At 35.0% G+C, this 20,536-nt stretch overlaps 3 protein-coding genes and 1 pseudogene across 5 annotated transcripts; 2 read left to right on the top strand and 2 right to left on the bottom strand.

Moving 5' to 3' along the window:
- The first annotated feature begins 463 nt into the window (after nt 1-463).
- On the top strand, nt 464-1,644 carry LOC104819554 (transcription factor MYB44-like). Its single transcript, XM_010549678.2, has one exon. The coding sequence runs from the start codon at nt 518-520 to the stop codon at nt 1,475-1,477; it is 960 nt and encodes a 319-aa protein (XP_010547980.1). The 5' UTR covers nt 464-517; the 3' UTR covers nt 1,478-1,644.
- Nucleotides 1,645-2,672: 1,028 nt separating this feature from the next.
- On the top strand, nt 2,673-6,484 carry LOC104819553 (protein unc-50 homolog). 2 transcript variants are annotated; one of them, XM_010549676.2, is made up of 10 exons: nt 2,673-2,958; nt 3,563-3,630; nt 4,139-4,164; nt 4,439-4,529; nt 4,653-4,748; nt 5,112-5,180; nt 5,412-5,470; nt 5,562-5,684; nt 5,798-5,869; nt 5,958-6,484. In XM_010549676.2, exons 1-10 carry the CDS (start codon nt 2,869-2,871, stop codon nt 6,020-6,022), a joined length of 759 nt encoding a protein of 252 aa, XP_010547978.1. In that variant the 5' UTR covers nt 2,673-2,868; the 3' UTR covers nt 6,023-6,484. The 2 variants fall into 2 exon arrangements, with proteins under 2 accessions (XP_010547978.1, XP_010547979.1); XM_010549677.1 differs by lacking the exon at nt 5,112-5,180.
- A 2,467-nt stretch (nt 6,485-8,951) lies between these two features.
- Nucleotides 8,952-10,708, bottom strand: LOC109116889 (annotated as a pseudogene).
- Nucleotides 10,709-11,136: 428 nt separating this feature from the next.
- LOC104819552 lies at nt 11,137-12,170 on the bottom strand. Of its 2 annotated transcripts, XM_010549674.2 has the most exons (2): nt 11,994-12,170; nt 11,137-11,819 (listed from the first exon to the last, which is right to left on the bottom strand). In XM_010549674.2, the coding sequence occupies exons 1-2, from the start codon at nt 12,109-12,111 to the stop codon at nt 11,260-11,262; spliced, it is 678 nt and encodes a 225-aa protein (XP_010547976.1). In that variant the 5' UTR covers nt 12,112-12,170; the 3' UTR covers nt 11,137-11,259. The 2 variants fall into 2 exon arrangements, with proteins under 2 accessions (XP_010547976.1, XP_010547977.1); XM_010549675.1 differs by lacking the exon at nt 11,994-12,170 and having other exon boundaries at nt 11,137-11,963.
- Nucleotides 12,171-20,536: the final 8,366 nt, after the last annotated feature.

Here is a 20,536-nt window from a genome sequence, read left to right as displayed (position 1 = left end):
TTCATCCCTTTCTTCTTACACGCTCCCAGACCGGTTTTTGTCGTTTTATCCACGTCATCGAACCACCAAAATTTGAAAAACTAGTTTTTAATAAAATAAATAATAAATAAATTTCCCCGAGAAGTATCTTCTCAGATCCTCAAAATCTCGCGATATTTTCGCCTGGTTTCGAAAACTCCCTTATCTCCCCCCTTCCGTTTCCCTCTGTAACTTCCATAACTGTTATGAGTCAAATCAGGAAACTAACCACTAATATTGCATACGAAATGACTAAAATGGCCCTACAATATATTCAAAAACCACACGCGGCGTTAGACGTTATACAGCTGTCAAAAAACCCCTAGAAACCGGTAACCTGAAGTTACCGGTTACGCGGTTACCGTTCAAAACGTTGTAGACCCCACCCGTTAACCGGCTCTATCCGTTACCCTATCCCATTCACCTTTAAAAACCCCGTTTCCTCTTCATCTTCCTCAAGCCCCTTTCTCATAAAAACATAAATCAAAGAACGGTTTCGATGGCGGATCAGAAGAATTTGGATCGGGTGAAGGGTCCATGGAGTCCAGAGGAGGATCAGCTTCTGCGGCGGTTGGTGCAGCAGCACGGCGCGAGGAACTGGACAGGGATTTCGAAATCGATTCCCGGACGATCCGGTAAATCTTGCCGGTTACGGTGGTGCAATCAGCTGTCTCCGGAAGTTGAGCACCGCCCGTTCACGGCGGAGGAGGACGAGATCATCGTGAGAGCCCATGTCGAGCACGGGAATAAGTGGGCCACCATCGCTCGTCGGCTCAACGGCCGTACTGATAATGCCGTAAAGAATCACTGGAACTCCACGCTGAAGCGAAGGTTCTCCGCCATGGCTATGGAGAACGGTGCTATTTCGGAGGACGATGGGTACCACTTGGCAGATAAAAAGCAAAGATTGTCGCCGAAACCGTTGATCTCTTCTCCAATCGAAGCAGATCCGAAACCGAAAGCTCCGGTTTCTAATCCATGCCTCCTTCCTCCTCGCAACGGAGACGGATCGCCTCGTTCTGACGTCACCGATTCGAACCAGGATGCGATTTCACCGGAGGCGGTAACGAAATCCACCTCTCCGCCGTCTATCCACGGCGATCCTCCGTCGGAAAACGAGACCAACGTCGTCTCCGCCGAGGATCGAAACAGAGAGAGAGAGACAGAGAAGGTAAACGAGAAAGTCTCGACGGAGCTGACCCTGAGCCTCCCATGGACCGAGTCGAACAATACCAACTCGACTCGGGTAAACTCGGCGGCGATGAAGGAGGAGGAGGATAGTGATAAGGGCACGACGGAGACGAGGAGGGGAAGCATGTTTGGGTCGGAGTTCATGGCGGTGGTGCAGGAGATGATTAGGGAGGAGGTGAGGAGTTACATGAGGGCGAAAGGGAAAAGAGACGGTGGTGGTGTAATTAACGCAGGGATTAAGAGAGTCGAGATTAACAAAAACTGTTGATTAAGGGATTTGTTTAGTGGGTATAATTACGGTTTAAGGTTTTAGAATCCGATAATACAACAAGAAACAAAACTTGTTGATTGATGAGATGCCAGATCATTTTTTCCTCATGTCGGGATTTATTTTCGTTTCTTTAAATCCGCTAATAATAATGGGTGTTAAAATTTTGTATATATATATATATACCGGGTGGAATATTTAGATTTTATGTATGAAATCAAACCATTAAAACACAAACTGCAATATGATTTTTTTATTAATTAATTTAAATATAATCTGAACCGAAAATGTGATATTGATTGGAGATGTAAAAATAAATAAATATAAGATGAGTTGAAATAGCAATCTCTGGTTATTCAAATTCTTATATAAATTTTTTTTTCTCATTTTTCTAACCGTTATTGAAAGTAACAAAATTTGCAAATTATGCGAACCTTGGATAAAAAACTGACGAACTTTCAGATTATAAAAAAAATAAAAATAAAATAGATATAAACGGAATGAAGTAGGGAATATTCAACTATATCTATACATATATTATCATTTGCGAGATCTGCGACATATATTTTTTTTTTATATTGGAACTTTAAATAGCCGACCATATTTAAATCATCGTTAATTTTATGAGATATAACAGTCACGTATAAAAATTGTTATTTCAGTTTCAGAACTGATTTTGAACACAATGAAGAAGAATAACAACAAAGTGGGCCCACGACGAGGCACATTAAAATCGGTTTGTTCATTAAAGATATCGCGTCATATGCAAATCGTTATTAAAATTTTCGATTTCTGTTTTTGAATTTGGTGGTTTTGGTTATACCATCGACGTTACAACCGTCTTTTTTTTTAATTAATTAATTTAAGCATAGTTACAAAAACGCCATCAATATAAGAGACTAATGAAGACTACCATATGTCGGATTATAAAAATTCATTTATAATAAAATTCATATTTATTTTATTGGAATTTAATTAAAAGTCATATTTAAGAGTCCGTACATATATATATATATATATACACATACTCTAATGAGAAGATAAGGTCAGAAAAGGAATAGAGACGGAAAGGGTAAAATGGTGAATAAAAATAATATAAGGGTTAGAAAGAAAGATTTAGAAACTTGAGGGGGTTTAAAATTTAAAATTTGCAGTTTTGGAAACAGAGGAAGGTGAGTGAATCCGACGTCGTTTTCGAGCGACTCGCATATCATCGTCGCCAGGGAAAATAACAGAGAGAGACGCGAGAATCTCAGAGATCTTGGATCAAACGCTCTTCCTCCCACAGAATTTAGAAACCACGAGGGAAGAAGAAGAACAACAACGACAACGCAAAGAGCAGTGAAGAATAAGAAGAAGAAGCAATCTGATTACGGAGAAGGGAGGAGAAGATGTTGCCGACGACCTCCAGATCTCGCTCTTCATCTTCTTCATCCCGAGCTAATCCAATGTTCCTTCAGTACTTTCGCCGCATCGTAAAGGTTCTCTCTCTCCCTCTGTCTTTGAAATCATTTCATGTCTGTTTTCTTGGACACAGTTTCTAATTTTGTTCTCTCCCCGTTGTGGCTGTAGATTCCCGGAATTTTTCTACTGTAGTAAAATGTACGAATCCATCATCATTTCTCAGATCGGATTTTGGAGATGCAGAATCGAAATCCCAATCGAGAATCTTGGTTTTCTCTATAGACTAGATTTCAATTTCGTAGGATTTCTCGGAAAATTTGTCTCAAATGTTACTAGGGGGGGGGGAATTTTTTTTCACTAGGTCTAGTAGCTTCTGCTAAGAGATTTGGTGCTATAAGTGGATCACTTACTTCAAGTGCTGTTGGAGAGCCTGATGATCCTGGAATTCATTGAATTATTTTCGCAATTGATACAGTTGTAGGGTCATTTTGGTTGGGAAACTGCGGATACGTATATAATCTTAGTGAATGCTTGTTCTGACGCTTAGGAAGCGTCTTGGGTAAATTTTATCTGCAATTATATAGTATTATGGTTCTTGAACCATATATAAGTTTAATGTTTGGTGCTGCATAGGTTGCACCATGCTGCGTTTTCTCATTCTACATCATTTGATCGTTGCAGTGGCAGCAAATGGATATTGAATATACTTTCTGGCAAATGCTTCACTTATGCACATCACCAAAAGTTGTGTAAGTCTGTTACTGATTTAACCGTTGTTGTTCGATTTGTTATTTTCATCTCGAAAGTTCGGTTACTTCAGCGACTCCCTCCTAATACAAGTTGATATAAGGGTTTAACACTGCTTCAGTAATAGTGATTGCAGAAATGATGCGTTAGGAGTAAGTGGAGAAATGGTCTTAATCGTGAGTAATGCATTTAAGAGGGACAACTGGAAAAAAAATGAAGCAGACATCTCTATAGAGGTTGTTAGGGACTGAGACTTGCTGTTGAGCCGTTCGATTTTCTTGACAAATTGACTCTGGGCTGTGAGATAGTTTCACTATGGCAAAAAATGTTCGAAGAGCATTCTACATTTGAGCAAGTCTTATTGGTTGAATTATGCCTTCATGCTTGATCTTTATGAAGGTTAACAAGCTGGATATTTGAATGTAGGGCCTATTTGATTTGGTTATTTTTCTAGCATCTTATTCTCTGGCTTTTTTTGTGCTTTTGCATATGGAACTCATGGCACATCAGCTACCAGCACACTAAGTATCACAAACGTAAGCTCAATTTTCTTTCGAAACAACAATCCTTTTGCAACCAGCTTCTGTTTTGCCTATATGTGATTTTTCATTGTGTGTTGCAATATAAGTATATCCTGGCCTGTGTTTCCTACTCTTCTTGGTCATCTCTATATGTGAGTGCTTCCGTTTTTAGTTTCAATGGCCTTTTATGTTGATCAAAGGTGATCATTATCACGGTGTGCAAATTTTGCTTCAAAATTGTTAAGATAAGCGTGATTACTTTAATTTTGTTTCTCTTTCTTTGTCTCAGAAACTAAGAACCAATGGGCACGTGATGACCCCGCTTTTGTTGTGATCTGTAGCCTGCTTCTTGCTGTTGCTACCATAGCTTATTGTGTCGCGTATGTCTTTGCAACTTGCTATTGTATATGTGCATTGTCAGAAGGTGCAAGTAATTGCACTATTACCTTAAAAGACCTATTTGATTCTCACCGCTTTTTCTTTTTCTGTTATATATACTTCAGGTATGACCACAGTGTCTCGCACGCTCTGTTCGTAGTTTTCTCAGTTTTGCTTCTCCATTTCTTTACCATTGGAGCAACTGTAGCTACATGCTGTTGGTAAGTGTAACTTCCGTTAGAGACATTTATTAGATGCAAACTTCACATACATTATGTATCTTTGTGATTTCTCCTTGCATATGGACACATGGGATTTGAGGCATTGAGAATGCTTAAAGCTGAGCTATCTGCTGGAAATGGTCATTCATCTGATCTGGTTATTACTTGTCTAGCTCACTGTGTAGCGCATGGCCTTCACTCTTACGCTTTACCAGCGGATTTCCTTTTAATGGCCAACGTTACGGGAGGAAACCCTTCTGCATGAATTAATGTTGATTTTTGTTTTTTTAATTCACCTATCCAAGGGGATATCATTTTACAATTTCATTTCCATTCTGAGTAGAGATATTATGTATTATCCAGGTTTCTCACGAACTCTTACCTTCGGGAGGAGACTCCTAACAGTCATGTAGTGGAACAACGTGTTGAATGGCAAGTATATAGTTTGAATTTTTCTTCTTTCCTCTTCCATTTTGGTCGGTTGCCTTTTCTGCATTCAAAAGATTAGATGTGAAAGTTTGGGAAGAAAAAAAAAGGTTGCATCTGGGAAATGGGAAAACAATGTGCATACTTTCGCCATCTTCATTCATGCAAATCTATCTCTTGTGTATCTCGGCCTGTCTGATTTGGTTCAGTGACATCTTTTCTGTGCTCCTATAATAGGCTGTATGCGTTCGATGTTCACTGCAACTCATTTTTCCCAATGTTTGTGCTGCTTTATGGTAATTCTCTTGTCAAAAGCATATGCAAGTCTTAACCAGAACTACTACTACAGAACAAAATTTATGCATAACTTGTGGCTTCTTGTTGCAGTTGTGCATTATTTCTTGTCACCTCTTCTGATAACACATGGGTTCATCTCTGCATTGCTTTCGAATCTGCTTCTCATGGTCGGGGCTTCTTACTACCATTATCTCAACTTTCTAGGATATGATGGTAAGGCCACATATTGCTCTTCCTCTTTGTTAATTCTTCCGAATGTTGTTACCACGCACCAACGATGCCCGCAACTTCTTTGAACTGACATCCTGTCTTTTTTCGACATTTAGTCCTTCCCTTTCTGGAGAGAACAACGTTTTTCCTCTACCCGATTGGGATAGTGATAGTCCTCTCCCCTATTTGTAAGTTCAATTCTTAATGAGTTTCGTACGTCCAGCTTTCTCGAAGCAAGAAATATCAATTCTTACATACTTTATTTCCTTTCTGCAGTGATCTTAAGCGGCTTCAATCCTTCGAGATATTTTATGAACATCTACTTCAGCCGAATATTGTGATGAGATTACCAATCCCTGATAAGAGCATCCGTGAATCCAATGGGCTCTGCAAATACATCACGGAAAATAGAATGGGTAAGATTCACGAACCCGGAACCCGAAAAACAGATCATGATTAATATCTTGCTCCGTTTGGGTCTGGCACCACCTACTATACTAATAGAGCAACTAGAAACCAGCAGCGAAATTTTCTGAACCCGAAAAATTTGCTTTTCATTGATCCTCATTATAGATGTTCAAAACGTAGTGTGATTTTGGCATATGCATCTTCGTTTTGTTTTAGGGCGCTTTTGGGTGGTTTTTTTTTTTGGGGCATGTAGGGGTTGGATCTTAAGTTGGATATGGTCTCTTCGAGGCCAAATGAGTAAAATATAGCCATATTATTTTCAATGTATGGTCTATAATTGCAATCTTTTCTGTTGTATTGTCCCTTTCGGCTTATAAATCATTCATGTTTCTCTACCTATATATAGGGATGGACGTTCCGGTACGATTCCTCGGATCGAACCGTACCGAATGAGAAATGCGATATTTTTTTTAATCTGAACCTTCCAAAATTTCCGTACAGTATTATTTTTAGAAAACCAAAATTTTCGGAACCCAATCGAATCAAATATGATATAATAACCGATTGATACATATTTTTGTAAAATCGAAACAACCGAACCGAACTTGAACCGAATATTGAAACGTCGAGTCCTATCTATATGTATAGTTATGTGGAGATGAGGTGGGGTTTGGTGTCATGGGGATTAATATTCGAAGGCAGTACTTGAGTTTTGGAAAAATAGATGTCGGATTGAGCATATATTACGGGACCTAAGTCCAGAGACATTACGTAATAACGTGAAACATCAGAAAAACATTAGTCACGGTTTAACCCAATAAGACCATTCCCTGTTGTTGGTTTGTTTCTTTGTAAGAAATATATAACAACAGATCCGAGCTTTACAATCTATGTATACCCCACTGGACTTTCCCGATGAACCGGAAAAAACCCGAATCACGTGTTTATAGGCATCTTCTCCGGCTCTCGCACTCAGCAAAAAGTCGGTGTGACCATATTTTCCGAGATAAAGCGACTTTGGTTTCGAAGGCCGTTTCCTTCACATCCCCTAAACCATCAACCTCGCCATATCCCACCCATCATAATGGCAAAGATTCCGGCATGAGGCCGAGGTCGAAAGCCTCCTGCAGGCTTTCATCTTTGCATACATACACCACCAGATTTTTCAGTAGTCCATAATAATGTTGTGCAAAGGTTCCCTTCCTACATTCACTAAACAAAGTTCGAAAATTCAAAGTGTATATAATGTATGTTCTTTTGTTTCTTTCTATCATTGTGTATATTTAGAAATAGATAACGTGGATTAGATCTGAATCCAAAGAGAAAATCGACTGCAAATTAAGAAAAAAAACTGGGAAATGGGCAAATGTCTTGCGTTGGAAATTCTTGACAGACGATGGGTGAGGCTCGTATTCTAGATTGAAATTCTGTCCGCGAGTCATTCAGGCAGCAACTCTTCCCTGCAGATTCATTGCCATCAGTTCAAGAGAAAGGATTAAAAAAAAAGGTACCAAAAAAGCTTTCTTCCCCAGAAAATATGAGGAAGAAACGTAGGATTACATACAAGGATCTGTCGCCAGAAAGTCATGCCATCTCCTATAATTGTGGTCCGTGGAATCACACAGTTACAAGTCCAGTAAACACCTGAGTTACTAAGCTCAATAAGCATCAGCTATGTATCACCTCCTCTCCAGCCGAAAGCTAGAGAGGGAAAAACCAGAGAGAAGGCAATGGTATATTTCTCCCTTCATAAGAATTCTCTGTTAAGACGAAACTGCTCTATGAACGTCCGAAGCAAAATAGAAAGGAAGGTATCTAGTTAGTTTCTAAGCATAAAAAAAGCCAATGTGAAGTTAGGGAATTCAAGCATGGCAGTCAGTCAATTATATAAAACAGAGTGATATGTCGGCAGCGTATCTACCGCCACAGGAAAAAAGAGGAGTAACCTGTTATGGTTGATAGGAACATATGGCCATCGCGCAGTGAGTCTACAAGTTTTGACTTAATCTATCACTGAAAATTTCGAATAAACCACATGAGAGATGTTATCAACGCCAAAGGAAGTTCAGCATAAGAACAAGAGAAAAAACTTCTAAAGTTCAATTGGTGAAGCTGTTAGAGTCCCACATCGGAAATATGTGGGAACAATTGAGTCAATATAATACCATGGGCACCCTCCCCCAATAAGCTAGCTTTTGGAGTGAGTTTTACCCATGGGCTTTGAGACTTTGTTGGGCCCATTATTAATGGGTGGGTTCTATCAAATTGGTATCAGCGCTGTGGATGTCACTGTCTAAAGGGGACGGTATTGATAAGTGACCCACATTGGAAAATGAGAGGGATTTGGGCCAATATATAAGTAAGGGACCAATTAATAAGGTTTAGGTCCTAACTCCACCACAAAAGCTAGTTTAAAAGTGGAGGTTTGACCCTTACTTATATATTGGCCCAAATCCCTCTCATTTTTCAATGTGGGACACTTATCAATACCGCCCCCTTTAGACAGCGACGTCCACGGCGCTGGGGCAAATCTAGTTGCTGGCGGCTTCTCGGTCGATGGCGGCTTCTCGATCACTGGCGGCTTCTCGGTCCATCCCCGACCATTCCTCTCCCGACCGTCCCACAACCACCGAGTCGACCGCATGTCCGCAGGAGAATGGTCCGTCAAAGGCCCACCGGAAAGTAGAGAACCAGGCTCTGATACCAATTAATAAAGTTTAGGTCCTAACTCCACCACAAAAGCTAGCTTAAGAGTGGAGGTTTGACCCTTACTTATATATTGGCTCAAATCCCCTTCATTTTCCAATGTAGGACACTTATCAGAAGCCCAAGAGCAAAGACCATCTGTGGTGTAATTTATTTTTACTTCCTGGCATTGCTTTTAAGAGATTCCAGAACCATGAATACCTGATCGAGATGCATTTGAACCATTCTTTCTCCAAGTGGAGCTGTAACGTGATCCAAATATGATATTTGGACAAAGCAGAGGAACCATTTCCACAATGTGCGGCTGAATAAGAGCATCAAACGGCATGTTATCCCTATCCTGAACCTGGGAATGCCCAACAAGGAAAATTTTTGAGTTGGTTGTCGATTGGATGTATTATATATCATTTCTGCCAGATCTTGGCAGCTCCAGTCCCAAAATTTCTGCAAATCAACATAAATTTTCATATGAAGATTAGCCAAACAACATTTCTTTTTCTAGAAAGCCAAAATTATTTTAATACCTCTACTCTTTTGCACTTTTATCGTTACCTATATTGATCGGCTTATTAACAGAAGCTCAGACGCAAAATGGAGAATATACTAGCAAGATTTGATTGGACAAACTGGTCACGGGCTTAAGGAGCATAAAATAGCATCGTCAACAAATGTTCATAAGGAAAGAATGTTCATAAGGAAAGGTTCTTCTGGATAAAAAAAAAACAAGGGGAGCAGGGGTACAAGATGCACAACCCTGAACCAAGACACATAAGTTGCCTTTTCAGTCGTAGTTGATACATATTACAGTTTATAAGATAAGCATGAATCCAACGTTAATACATCATGGCAAAGGTCTTGCATACCTTTTCTTTTACAGACAAAGACGCATGTGTGTTCCACGAACATTGCCGACCCATATGTCAAAACCGTGATCAACAAGAATGAAGCCGAGTGATTGCTCCGGGGAGTTCAAGAAATATGCATCTCCAGCGTGAAAGGATTAACTACCTTCAATTAAGACTTAAACCAATCTACCTGAAAAGGATTATCTTTCAATACTATTACCATAAAAAGTCCATGCTGAAGCATAACAGGATGACCAGGTTGAAGCCTTAGATGTTCAGTACGAGAAGTCACACGTTGAAGAGCCAATGCATATCTATCCGTTGTTTGAATCTGAAGAAAAACATAAGAGACTAGTTCCTGGTCATGACAAATCTATATAAATACCGGTACACACAGGAGAAAAACATCAATGGGCTATTATAACTCAACCCAAGAGGAGTACAACAATAGGCTTTCATCCTCATGAAAATCAAAATTTCCGACCATTTTATGGTGAAATTCGAGGCTTGATCTGACAGTTTCTAGAGTACGAAGACAACTCCCTCAAAAGAGAGGTGAAATAGTTTACAAATGATTTGAATTATGTGATTAGGAAGTTCGTCTAGTAAAAGACAAATTAGCAAAGATATTATCCATGTATTGAGCTTGTTTTAGTGTAATACAACATAAATGTCAATTTCAGTCGCTCCTCTCTCTCTCGATCTCGATCTCCCAATTGTATTCTATGTTCCATCCGCATCTAAAATGGAATCAGAGCTATGAAAATGGATTCCCACCACGCGTATTAGATCGAGCAATGCTACAAATCTTATCCGAAAGAATTCAGTCTCCAGCAGGAGCAGCTTGCCCAAATCGATCAACCAACTTTCAGCTTATCGCATTTCGCCACCGTGAGGGAACCGTAAGCTATATTATGACAGATGGAGAGAGAGAGAGATTACCTCGGTGCAGGGATAACCAGCGGGTTGGATGAGCTGAGCGGAGAGAGAGTTCAATGGAGACTCACCATATGATACGGTGGCCAAGAGAGCGGAGATGATCGCCGACGCTACTAGCGGCGACACCATTGTCGCCGGAGATTGGAGTGGTCGCGTCCCAGAATGCACGAAACGAATTGATGGGTGGGCCTTGGCCTTTTCATTTTTTAAAATCCCAAAAATTTAGCCCAAACGTTCGAGATCGGTTTTATTATACTCGATTCCATTATTTAGAGGAAAAAAAAAATAATTATTCCATTTTTATATCGATTCAGGCCCTTCGAATTTAACTTTTATTGATAAAATATTTATTTCAGGAAAGAAATTTCAATTATTTTTTTATTTAGTTCGGTTAGATTTTTTTTATAGAAATAACGTTTTCGATAGTTAATTTGAATCAATTTGATTGTTCCATTAAAAATCAAATGAATCCTGATTTCTTCTCATAGATTTTATTAAATTTTATAAATTGTGGAAAAATACAACAAGAAGTACGATTATTTGGTACTATTTGAATATATTTTCAGAATTATCTCCATTATTTCTTTATAAGCCTACTACAATTATAAACACTCGGTCTTATTCGCCATTTTATTCAACATAATATAATATTTCAAGTAAAATTATTCACGTAATTTCCCTTAATGGCCGTACTTAGCCTTGTAATCCCTCCAAAGCTGGTTCACGTCTTTGCCAAGCAACTCGACAAAGAAGCTCTCACTGTAGCCATTCCTCATCCTCTTGTTCAACTCGGCCACAAACCCATTCCTCAAATCATTACAATAATCCAAAAACCGAGCGGTGACGTCATACCCCTGGTCCCACCTGTCTCCTTGACCCGGCCCAACCCAGTGACTCGGCCCAAGACCCGCTTTAAGCCTCACGAAATCAGCGATCCCTTCTATCAACCCGCCCGGAGCCCCACCCGACCCGTTCCACTGCCACACGTGGACAATCTCGTGGTACACCACCCCGGTGAATTCCCTCCTCACGTCCCCCGAGAAACTCCCGAGATACCCCGCGTTGAAGTGGATCTGGTCTCCGGACGTGAACGCCACGCCGTTTCCGTTCTCCATGAACAGCGTGATTTTCTGCACGGGTTTTCTGTCCGACGCGGCGTTCGATTGCTGGAAGACTCGCCACACGAACTCCGTCGCCGACCTCAGCGACTGCGTGCCGTAGCTTACGCCGCCGATCTCGCCTCGAAATCTCTGGCCGCCGGCGGAGTTTCCGGTGTTGTCGACGACGGAGTAGTCAACGGCGTTGACCAGACTGAGAGTGAGCACGAGGGAGATGACAAGTAAGAAATTTTTACCCATTTTTTTTTGTTTTGAGTAAATTTTTGGAGATGTGTTCCTCCCCCCGCCGATCTCGCCTCGAAATCTCTGGCCGCCGGCGGAGTTTCCGGTGTTGTCGACGACGGAGTAGTCAACGGCGTTGACCAGACTGAGAGTGAGCACGAGGGAGATGACAAGTAAGAAATTTTTACCCATTTTTTTTTGTTTTGAGTAAATTTTTGGAGATGTGTTGTGTATATAAAATGCAACTATGTTGGGTTTAAATAAAGGATGCATGGGAGACTTGGTCAGTCAACGGTGCCATATTTTGTACGTCTCATGTTTCCTAATGAAATGTCGTATATATTATAAAGATATTTATTTAATGAATGCCTACTAACATATAAAGATATTTATTTGATGAATGCCTACTATTGAAAAAATAGAGAAAATTATATATAAATACTTTAAATTTATAAAATATATTAAATAAATACTTTAATTTTTTTATTTCTTAAATGGTAAAATATTCTAAATCGATATTTTAACTCACGAAATCGATGATAATTTCTAATAACGAACTTGACGACAAATATTAAACTAAAAAATAGATCGAGTTTGTACATTGTTATCGATTTCATGAGTAATGGTATGAATTTGAAATATTTGAATATTTGATATATCAATTTAAAATATTTTTATAATCGAAATGTTAATTAGATCAAATTAAAATTCAAGTATTTATTTGATATATTATATAAAATTAAAATACTTATATAAAATTTTTACAAAAAATACATATATGTTTTTGTTGGTTAATGATTTATATTTTTCAAATATGGCGGTAAATCATGACCATTTTTAGTCATAATAAATCATAAACACGCATAAATTTTATAAATGTGAATTCAGAGTATGGGGTGACCTTCTAGACCCTATATTAGCTGTAAGACTTAAGCTTGGATTATTAAGGTGGGAAAACCATCCATCGGATTTTCCTTACTGTCTTAATATATTTGTAAATGGAACATCTATCATCCTAAAAATTCATAGTAGTTAGGCTATAATTTCAATATTTTGTTTGCAAATTTATTTTATTTGTTCGAAATTCATGGAATGAACGTATGTAGCTTTTTTTTTTCAATAGAAAATCGCCTAGACAATACTCAATTTTGTTCAAAATCTAATAATAAATATTCAAAATTTGAAATTTCGAAAAAAAATATATTTGTTTTTAAGTTTATATTATAATGAATTATTTAAATCTTTTCGCATACCAACTAACCCTAAATCCTAACTGTTCGATGGGAACCGTTATTTATATATGACTTGGCAACAAAAAAAAATATAACTAGATTATCACGCCAACTGTCATGTCACCACGTATCTCAATTTTATTAAAAAAAATTAAAATAAAATTTACAAAATACATATATACACAATCACATACATATAATACGCATATATATAGGTATGTGTTATATATTACATCTATATGTATATATATCTGTATGTGTATTTTTGTGTATATGTATACATATGTACGTGTGTGTGTGTATATGTTTTGTAAATTTTTTATGGCCTTATAGCTTTGGATGCCATGGAGTGTGACGTGAAAGACTAGTCATATTTTGATTTCGTCGGTCATGTCAATGCCGATGAAGTATTCCGTCCAACAGTTAACGCCGTTAAAGGGTGAATTAGTTATACAATAAGATTTAATTTCTCTGAAAATTTCAAAGTTCAACGGATATACAAGCTTTTAGCAAAAATTAATAATATATTTTGTGTTAGGTGTTAGTGTGGATATTATTGGATAAGTCAGGTTCAATATCTTTTTAGAAATTTCCGTGATTCTATAAAATATACGTATAATATCGGAATACAAAAAAGAGGTATCGTGTTTGTTGCAATTTAGACTTGCCATAACATAAAAGAAAAATCAATACGTAATAAAATAAGACAAAAAAAAACATAATTTTCAAAATGTTGATAATATATACATATATATATATATATATATATGAATGTATATATTGGCAAATGAGTTGACCAAGACTTTGACCATGACTCTTCAGACAAGCAGAGCGGTTGCACTTTAACTTGGAACTACCACTTGCAGAACCAAGAACAAGGCAACTACACAAACATCACGATGATATTTTTAATGAATTTGTTTTTTATTATCATTTTTAATGAATTTGTTACAATCCTATATCGACTAAATATATAATCGACTTGATAGATTAAAAAATATTCTGTTACAAACTAATTTTAATGAATTCCGTTTCTAATATATCGGTACTCTAATACGATATAACATATATTTTTATTAACTAATATCAGATTTAGGAAGAAATGGTCAATAAACGCTATTATATGTGTGTGTGTATACATGGGTATTATTCTTTTATAAAGTAGTTTATGTATTCGAGTTTTATGTATATTAATTATATGTATTATAAGATGCACCGTAATAAGTAATATATATATATAATTTAATTTATAGTATTTTCTTTCAAAATTTCGAAATGTTAGTCGAATGAGATATATGTTCATAGGGGATACGTAGGGGTGGGCGTTTCAGTAATCGGTTCGGGTTCAGGATGAGAATATATCGGTTCGGTTTTTTTGATTTTACAAAAATAGGTACAATCGGTTTTTATATTATATTCGGTTTGATTCAATTCGGTTGGGTTTTATTTTTTATTAAAAATTAGATTTTCTTTAAAAATAATTTTGTTTTTTTGGATTTTTATAAAATTCTGTTTGATTCCGAAATCTAAAAATAATATCATTCGAAAATTTAGAACGATTCAAATTAAAAAAATACCATATTTTTCGGTTTGATTTAGTTTAATTTAGTTCTGAAGAACCGAACCGAAACGTCCATCTCTAGAGATACGTGTAGTAAATATAGAATTCAAATTATACATTTAATAAGTTTAAAAATTTTTAAAATAATTTTTTTTTAAAAGGACCTCTAATTTTAGGACCTCTGTTGCACCACCTTGAACACTACATAAAATGGGCCTGCTGAAAATATATCTTAAACATATGTCCCCTTTGGTTGGTATTTGTAAGAGTACCATTCTGGTAAAAATAAATAAAAATAAATCCAGATATTAATATTCAAATGCATATTTTATAAATATTTGCCTTTGATGATGGAACCGGACCCGTACCAAGAATGCTAAACCGAGCCGATCCACTGAACCGACGGGCCATGTGAAATCCAGTGTGTTGTTGTATTATCCATGCTAGAGGGGCCAGGTCATACAGCCCTATTGGCCATGTGGGTCCCAGGGCCGCCTAATTGTTTTCTTAGAAAATGATTTTTATTTTGGTCTTTTTTATTTTAAAATAAAATTATATCATTCAAGATTCGATTTAATTAAGAATAATCATGTTATGAAGAGAACATTAGAGTTTTTAATTTTTAAATTTAATTCATATATTTTAAGATATATTCATCCTATTTTTGTATCGAAATTATATTGATATATAATTATATGGTATTCTATTCAGATTGTTTTGATTTTGCATAAGAAACCAAATTATCTTGCTTATATAAATAAAACATATTAATTAATGGGAAGGCAAAAATGAAGATGAGTATATTTAAATGTTTAAAATTATTATTATTATTAATATTAATATATTAATATCGTAATTATTTAATATAAAACATTTAAATATTTTTATTATTTCGTCCACAAAAATATTTCTAATATGGCATGTCAAAATAAATATTTCATATGAAAGATAGTATGGAACTGATGACTACCAAGCATCGTAAGAAAAACTAACGATGTTTTTAAGCATTTTACTCTTAATTTGGCCGGACGTTTTAATATTTTAAAATTTTGTTACGATGCTATATTATCATTATTTGTTGGACATTTTATTAGCATTTCCAAGCACGAATGGTCATGGCCTTTTGTAAATCGGATCTGCTAGGCTTCTATATAACTTTTTTTTAAAAAAATTAATAAATTGTTATTACATTAAAACAATATATATATATATATATATATATATATATATATATTCAATCTCAAAAATCAAATTGCTTAAAATGGTATCCTTTTGGGAAAATATGCTAAATTAAAGGGCAGCATCTCATTTCTATATGACTTTGTTTATATACATACGACAATGTGGTGAGTTTTTATTACCATTTTTTTTTTATCTATTAGCTACTGTAACAGATATTCCTCGAATGTGGAGAATTATCATTCTAAATTTTAATAACGTTTATTTAATAAAAAAAATGAATAACTTGTATATATATTGTTATATTTCTGATAGTATTTTTATCTAAATATCTATATCCACCGTTTCACTTCATCCTGTCTTCTACTTCAATTTTTTTTTTGTCTCAATTTTTTTCTTCTTACACGTAGTTCACTCCATGCACAAAAAATTCCTAAAAAGTTCATTCCATCTGCCGACAAATATATATACACACACACACACACAATCATCATAAATTAATCTTGAATTATCATCATCTGAAAAAATGAATCTTTACATGGATCGTTAAAAGAAAGCACAACAAACTTTTGTTGTATGAGTCTAAAAACATGTTTCTGATGCATAATCCGGAAAAAAAAAGTGTATATACTGCCGCCTACAAAACCCTAAACACAAAAAAATAAAAGAAAGAAAAAGAAATAAATAAGAGATTATGTATATATATATATATATATATATATATTGTATTCTTATGATTATACCAAGAAGAACTTCACTGAGGAATGAACAAATCAATGACCACGGCCTCGACGGCTTGGACCCGAATAAGCTTTGTAGATGAAGAATCCATCTGCTCGAGATCCATGACGATGATCATGATCATGATCGTGATGATCATGGTGATGCTGTTTCTCTTGCTCTTGCTCTTGATCTTTGAGAGGCCTTGAACTTTCAATGCATGGAGAATGAGATAGAAGAAGAAAGAAAATGAAAGTTAGATTGATCGCCAGACCAAATGAATAAGACCTCATCTCTCTCTCTCTCTCTCGTTGTGCCTTGAAATTTAACCTAATATCATAAGAGATTCAATTTGGTTGGTTGGGATTTTGATTTTTGGTTATGGCATGTGTGCTTGTTATATATATATATATTAATTTCTTTGTGCAGGTGATTTTTTAGGCACAAACAGTCCATTTTGACTTTTTCTTTCGGCACTCAACCTTTGATTATATGACTATTTCACACGGTTCCCCTCTGATATAGTTACGGATTTGATAAAAGATCTTATGAATTTAATTTAATGGACTAACCAATAGAAAAGTGGCGAAATGGATTAAAATTAAATATTATATCTACACTAATCATTTTTTTAAAAAAAAATGGAGTAACTGGTGAGATTTTTCTAAATTGAAATTTGCTAATTATGAATTTTTAATTTTTAAAACAAATAAAATTTAATTAACATATAATAAAAACGAGACTGGTTTGGGGGTTGACTTTGACGAATGCTTTCCTTTGCATGACCGATGGATGATATAAGGAAGAAGTCAAAATGTATTTAGATAGAATTAAATCGCATCTACTACCTGTTCCTTGATATTGAGCGAGAAAACGTGCGTTCAAGTTGGTGCGTTGTTGCATATACATATATATATATATATTTCATATCTCATGTTCTTTTACAAATAAACGGGGATATTTTAATTTAATATGGCATGTCCATACAAGATCGAATTTTGTGCAAATCCAAGCGTGTAAGATACATTCACACGGACCTTTTCCGATGTTTTGAGAAATGTAATTAGGCCAAAACTCATGTGAATTTTCGGATTATCAAACAAAATCTAATTTTGTTATATATAGATAACTATATGTATACAAATAATCATATTTTTCATTTCTCATATTCTTTTATAAATAAAGGTGATATTTTAAATTAATGTGGCATGTTCATACAAGATCTGATTTTGCTATTGTTTACATATCCAATTTATACCAAATCATTTTGTCTATATGCATCATATTAAACCACTGTAGTGTTGATTTGGTTGAAAATGCCTTATAAAATATCCTAAACCCAAAGTTTGATTTCTACAATTCATTCAAGTCGTTTCTCATCTTTTGACCAAAAAGTATATATTTAACAATAAAGTTATTTAAATACTAAGTAAACGATCCAAACATGGTTTTGCTTAAATGTATTTGTAATGGTTTGAGGAAATATACCGCATATACAATTATATTGTAGACTACTAAAACTTTCGTCTGATAATTTCAATTTCAAATTCAAATATTCTAAGCGTAAACTTAATAAATACATATATCCTATAGTTGAAAGGCTTCTTTTTAAAGGGCATAGCAAAATAGGAACTTGTTTCATGAAATATATATTGAATACTAAAACAAATTTAGGTTATGTTTTCATGGAGGTATTTATTATTCTCCGAAAATGAAAATAATAAAATATTTTCTTATAGAAAAAAGTGGTAATTAAACTAAATCCAAATAATATTGGAGGAGGTCCATTTAAAGAGTCAAAAGATATTGGGATTTGCTAACCTAATTATAGGAAGCAAAACTCAAACTCCACCAACTCCCACGCTCTAATTATATTCCCAATTTCCCATCGGATAAGAGCCCTTCAATTAGGCAATTAAATCAAATTTCTAATCATTAAAAGATATCAAATTCGGTTCTTTTTAAAGTTCTTAGAAAAAAAATGGATTTAATATTTATTTGCTTTTTTTTTCCTTTGAAAAAGTGATCGATTGAACTTTAGATTTCATTGAAAAAGATTGTATTTTTCATATGTTAAAAAATGAAATTAAATGAAAATCTAATTAAACGTATTTTTTAAATGTCCTCTCTTTTTGACTTTTACGTCGAATAATAAAATTCTGAATTAAGAATATAATGTAACTATACAAACATGGGATAGTCTGAGGTGTTTGAGGGGCATTTAATTCAGAAATACTTTGGCTATTGAGTGGAAAATTCTTTTTCCAGTTTACATTTCCCTTGAAAATCGTGTTTGGTCGTGTTAAAATATCATAACTTACAAAAAATAATAAAATATTTATTTTTTAAAATTCTAACTTCAATGCTTTTCGATTTTCATTAATATAAGCATATCGTATTTTTTTATTTTTTGTATATTTATCAAAAGAAAAATACTTTTCTTTTATGCCAATTGTTATTTAGTGTTTGTTTTGATAAATTTACCATCAGGAAATTTATCCAACTCTTGAATGGCTAGGAAAATAGTCAAAGAGTGGATGGGGTTTAAGGCAAAATTTAAAACTAAAATATCTATTTTTAAGTAAATATTAGGATTATTTGAGTGCTTTACGAGATATTATAACTATTTGGTATACTTATTGTAAATTTAGCAAAATGAATATTTTTTTAATAAAAAAGATCAAAATAAAATGGATACTGATTAGTAAATTGAGAATCCAGATAAAATATTTTCATTATATATATATCTTCTCTCAAGCTTTTTGTTTTGTATAGATTTCTTAAATTTTATTAATAGAATGTTTTTTTGACCCTGATATTTTCATATAAATATGGACATACGATCTTTTTAAATTAGTTTTTTAAATTTTAGAAAATGGTATATTTTAATTAAAAAAAACTAACCATTGTTATATAATATTTGACACATTTATCATCAGCTTAATAGTTTTTTCGTTTTTTTCCCATTTTTTTTCGCCCCACTTCTTGAATCGAAAAAAATTATAACTTTTGAAAACCAAAGCTTACACCGAAGTTCAAGTCGTTAAATAGGGGTAGTCATTTCGGTTATTAACCGAATAACCGAGGCGAACCGAACCGAATAAGACATAACTGTATCCGAACCGAACCTGACATCGTAACCGTTCGGTTATGATTTCTTTAAATCCGAAAAAACTGAAACTGAATCGGACCGAACCGAAAAATAACCGAATCGAACTGAACCAAAATTTATATAAAAACCAAATGGTTATAGTTTTTCTATAACTGAACCTGAATATAACCGAATCGAATCCGAACCGAAACCCGAATTGACCACCCCTAGTTAAATACAAATCTTCAAAAATCTAGATCATGAATATTGATGCCTAAATTTTAAACCTAGATTCGGTAGTGAAGATTACATTTCAAACGGAAATAAAAGGGATTGTGATGATAGAGATTGGTCTGCCTTGAGAATCAGATTGCGAAACAAACATGGCAAAGGCATGAAGAGCTTCTGTTTCTTTCAGAGGTTCACCGTGGGCAAATGTGTTGAGGGGCAAACCGGTAAATTCGAGGTTCTTCGCCATTGAGCTTGTAATTCTCTCTCTAAGAAGCTTATAGTGGATTCGTCGGATCCTGATCCGGTCGAGACGTACCGTACTCTACACAGGAGGAGACGGAAACTCGTTAAATCTCGTGCATAATCATTCTTTCTCTTCTCGGTTTTCTGGTTCGATTTCTACCGGAGTTCAATCGAATAGAAATCATTTTCAATCGCAAATAAAAAAATCACAAATGTTTGTTTTATTTCTTACAGAAACAAATATATATATTTTGATTGTAGTTGTAATGTCCCGAAAATTCCAATCCAAACTTCAACAAATCAATACATTACCAATTTTTTACACTAGTGTTACGAAATTAAAATCTATCAATAATAAAT

Source organism: Tarenaya hassleriana, unplaced genomic scaffold, assembly GCF_000463585.1.
Source record: "Tarenaya hassleriana unplaced genomic scaffold, ASM46358v1 Cleome3, whole genome shotgun sequence".
Classification (NCBI taxonomy): Eukaryota; Viridiplantae; Streptophyta; class Magnoliopsida; order Brassicales; family Cleomaceae; genus Tarenaya; species Tarenaya hassleriana.
This window is presented reverse-complemented; position numbering and strand designations above follow the sequence as displayed.

Bases quoted from the DNA above. Each gene is read 5' to 3' on its own strand.
- LOC104819554 (XM_010549678.2), top strand. From the start codon at position 518: ATGGCGGATCAGAAGAATTTGGATCGGGTGAAGGGTCCATGGAGTCCA.
- LOC104819553 (XM_010549676.2), top strand. From the start codon at position 2,869: ATGTTGCCGACGACCTCCAGATCTCGCTCTTCATCTTCTTCATCCCGA. The intron at 4,165-4,438 runs GTAAGCTCAATT...TCTTTGTCTCAG, and splicing joins GCACACTAAGTATCACAAAC to AAACTAAGAACCAATGGGCA. The intron at 5,181-5,411 runs GCAAGTATATAG...CTCCTATAATAG, and splicing joins GTGGAACAACGTGTTGAATG to GCTGTATGCGTTCGATGTTC.
- LOC104819552 (XM_010549674.2), bottom strand. From the start codon at position 12,111: ATGGGTAAAAATTTCTTACTTGTCATCTCCCTCGTGCTCACTCTCAGT. The intron at 11,820-11,993 runs GCGAGATCGGCG...AGAGATTTCGAG, and splicing joins CGGCGGCCAGAGATTTCGAG to GCGAGATCGGCGGCGTAAGC.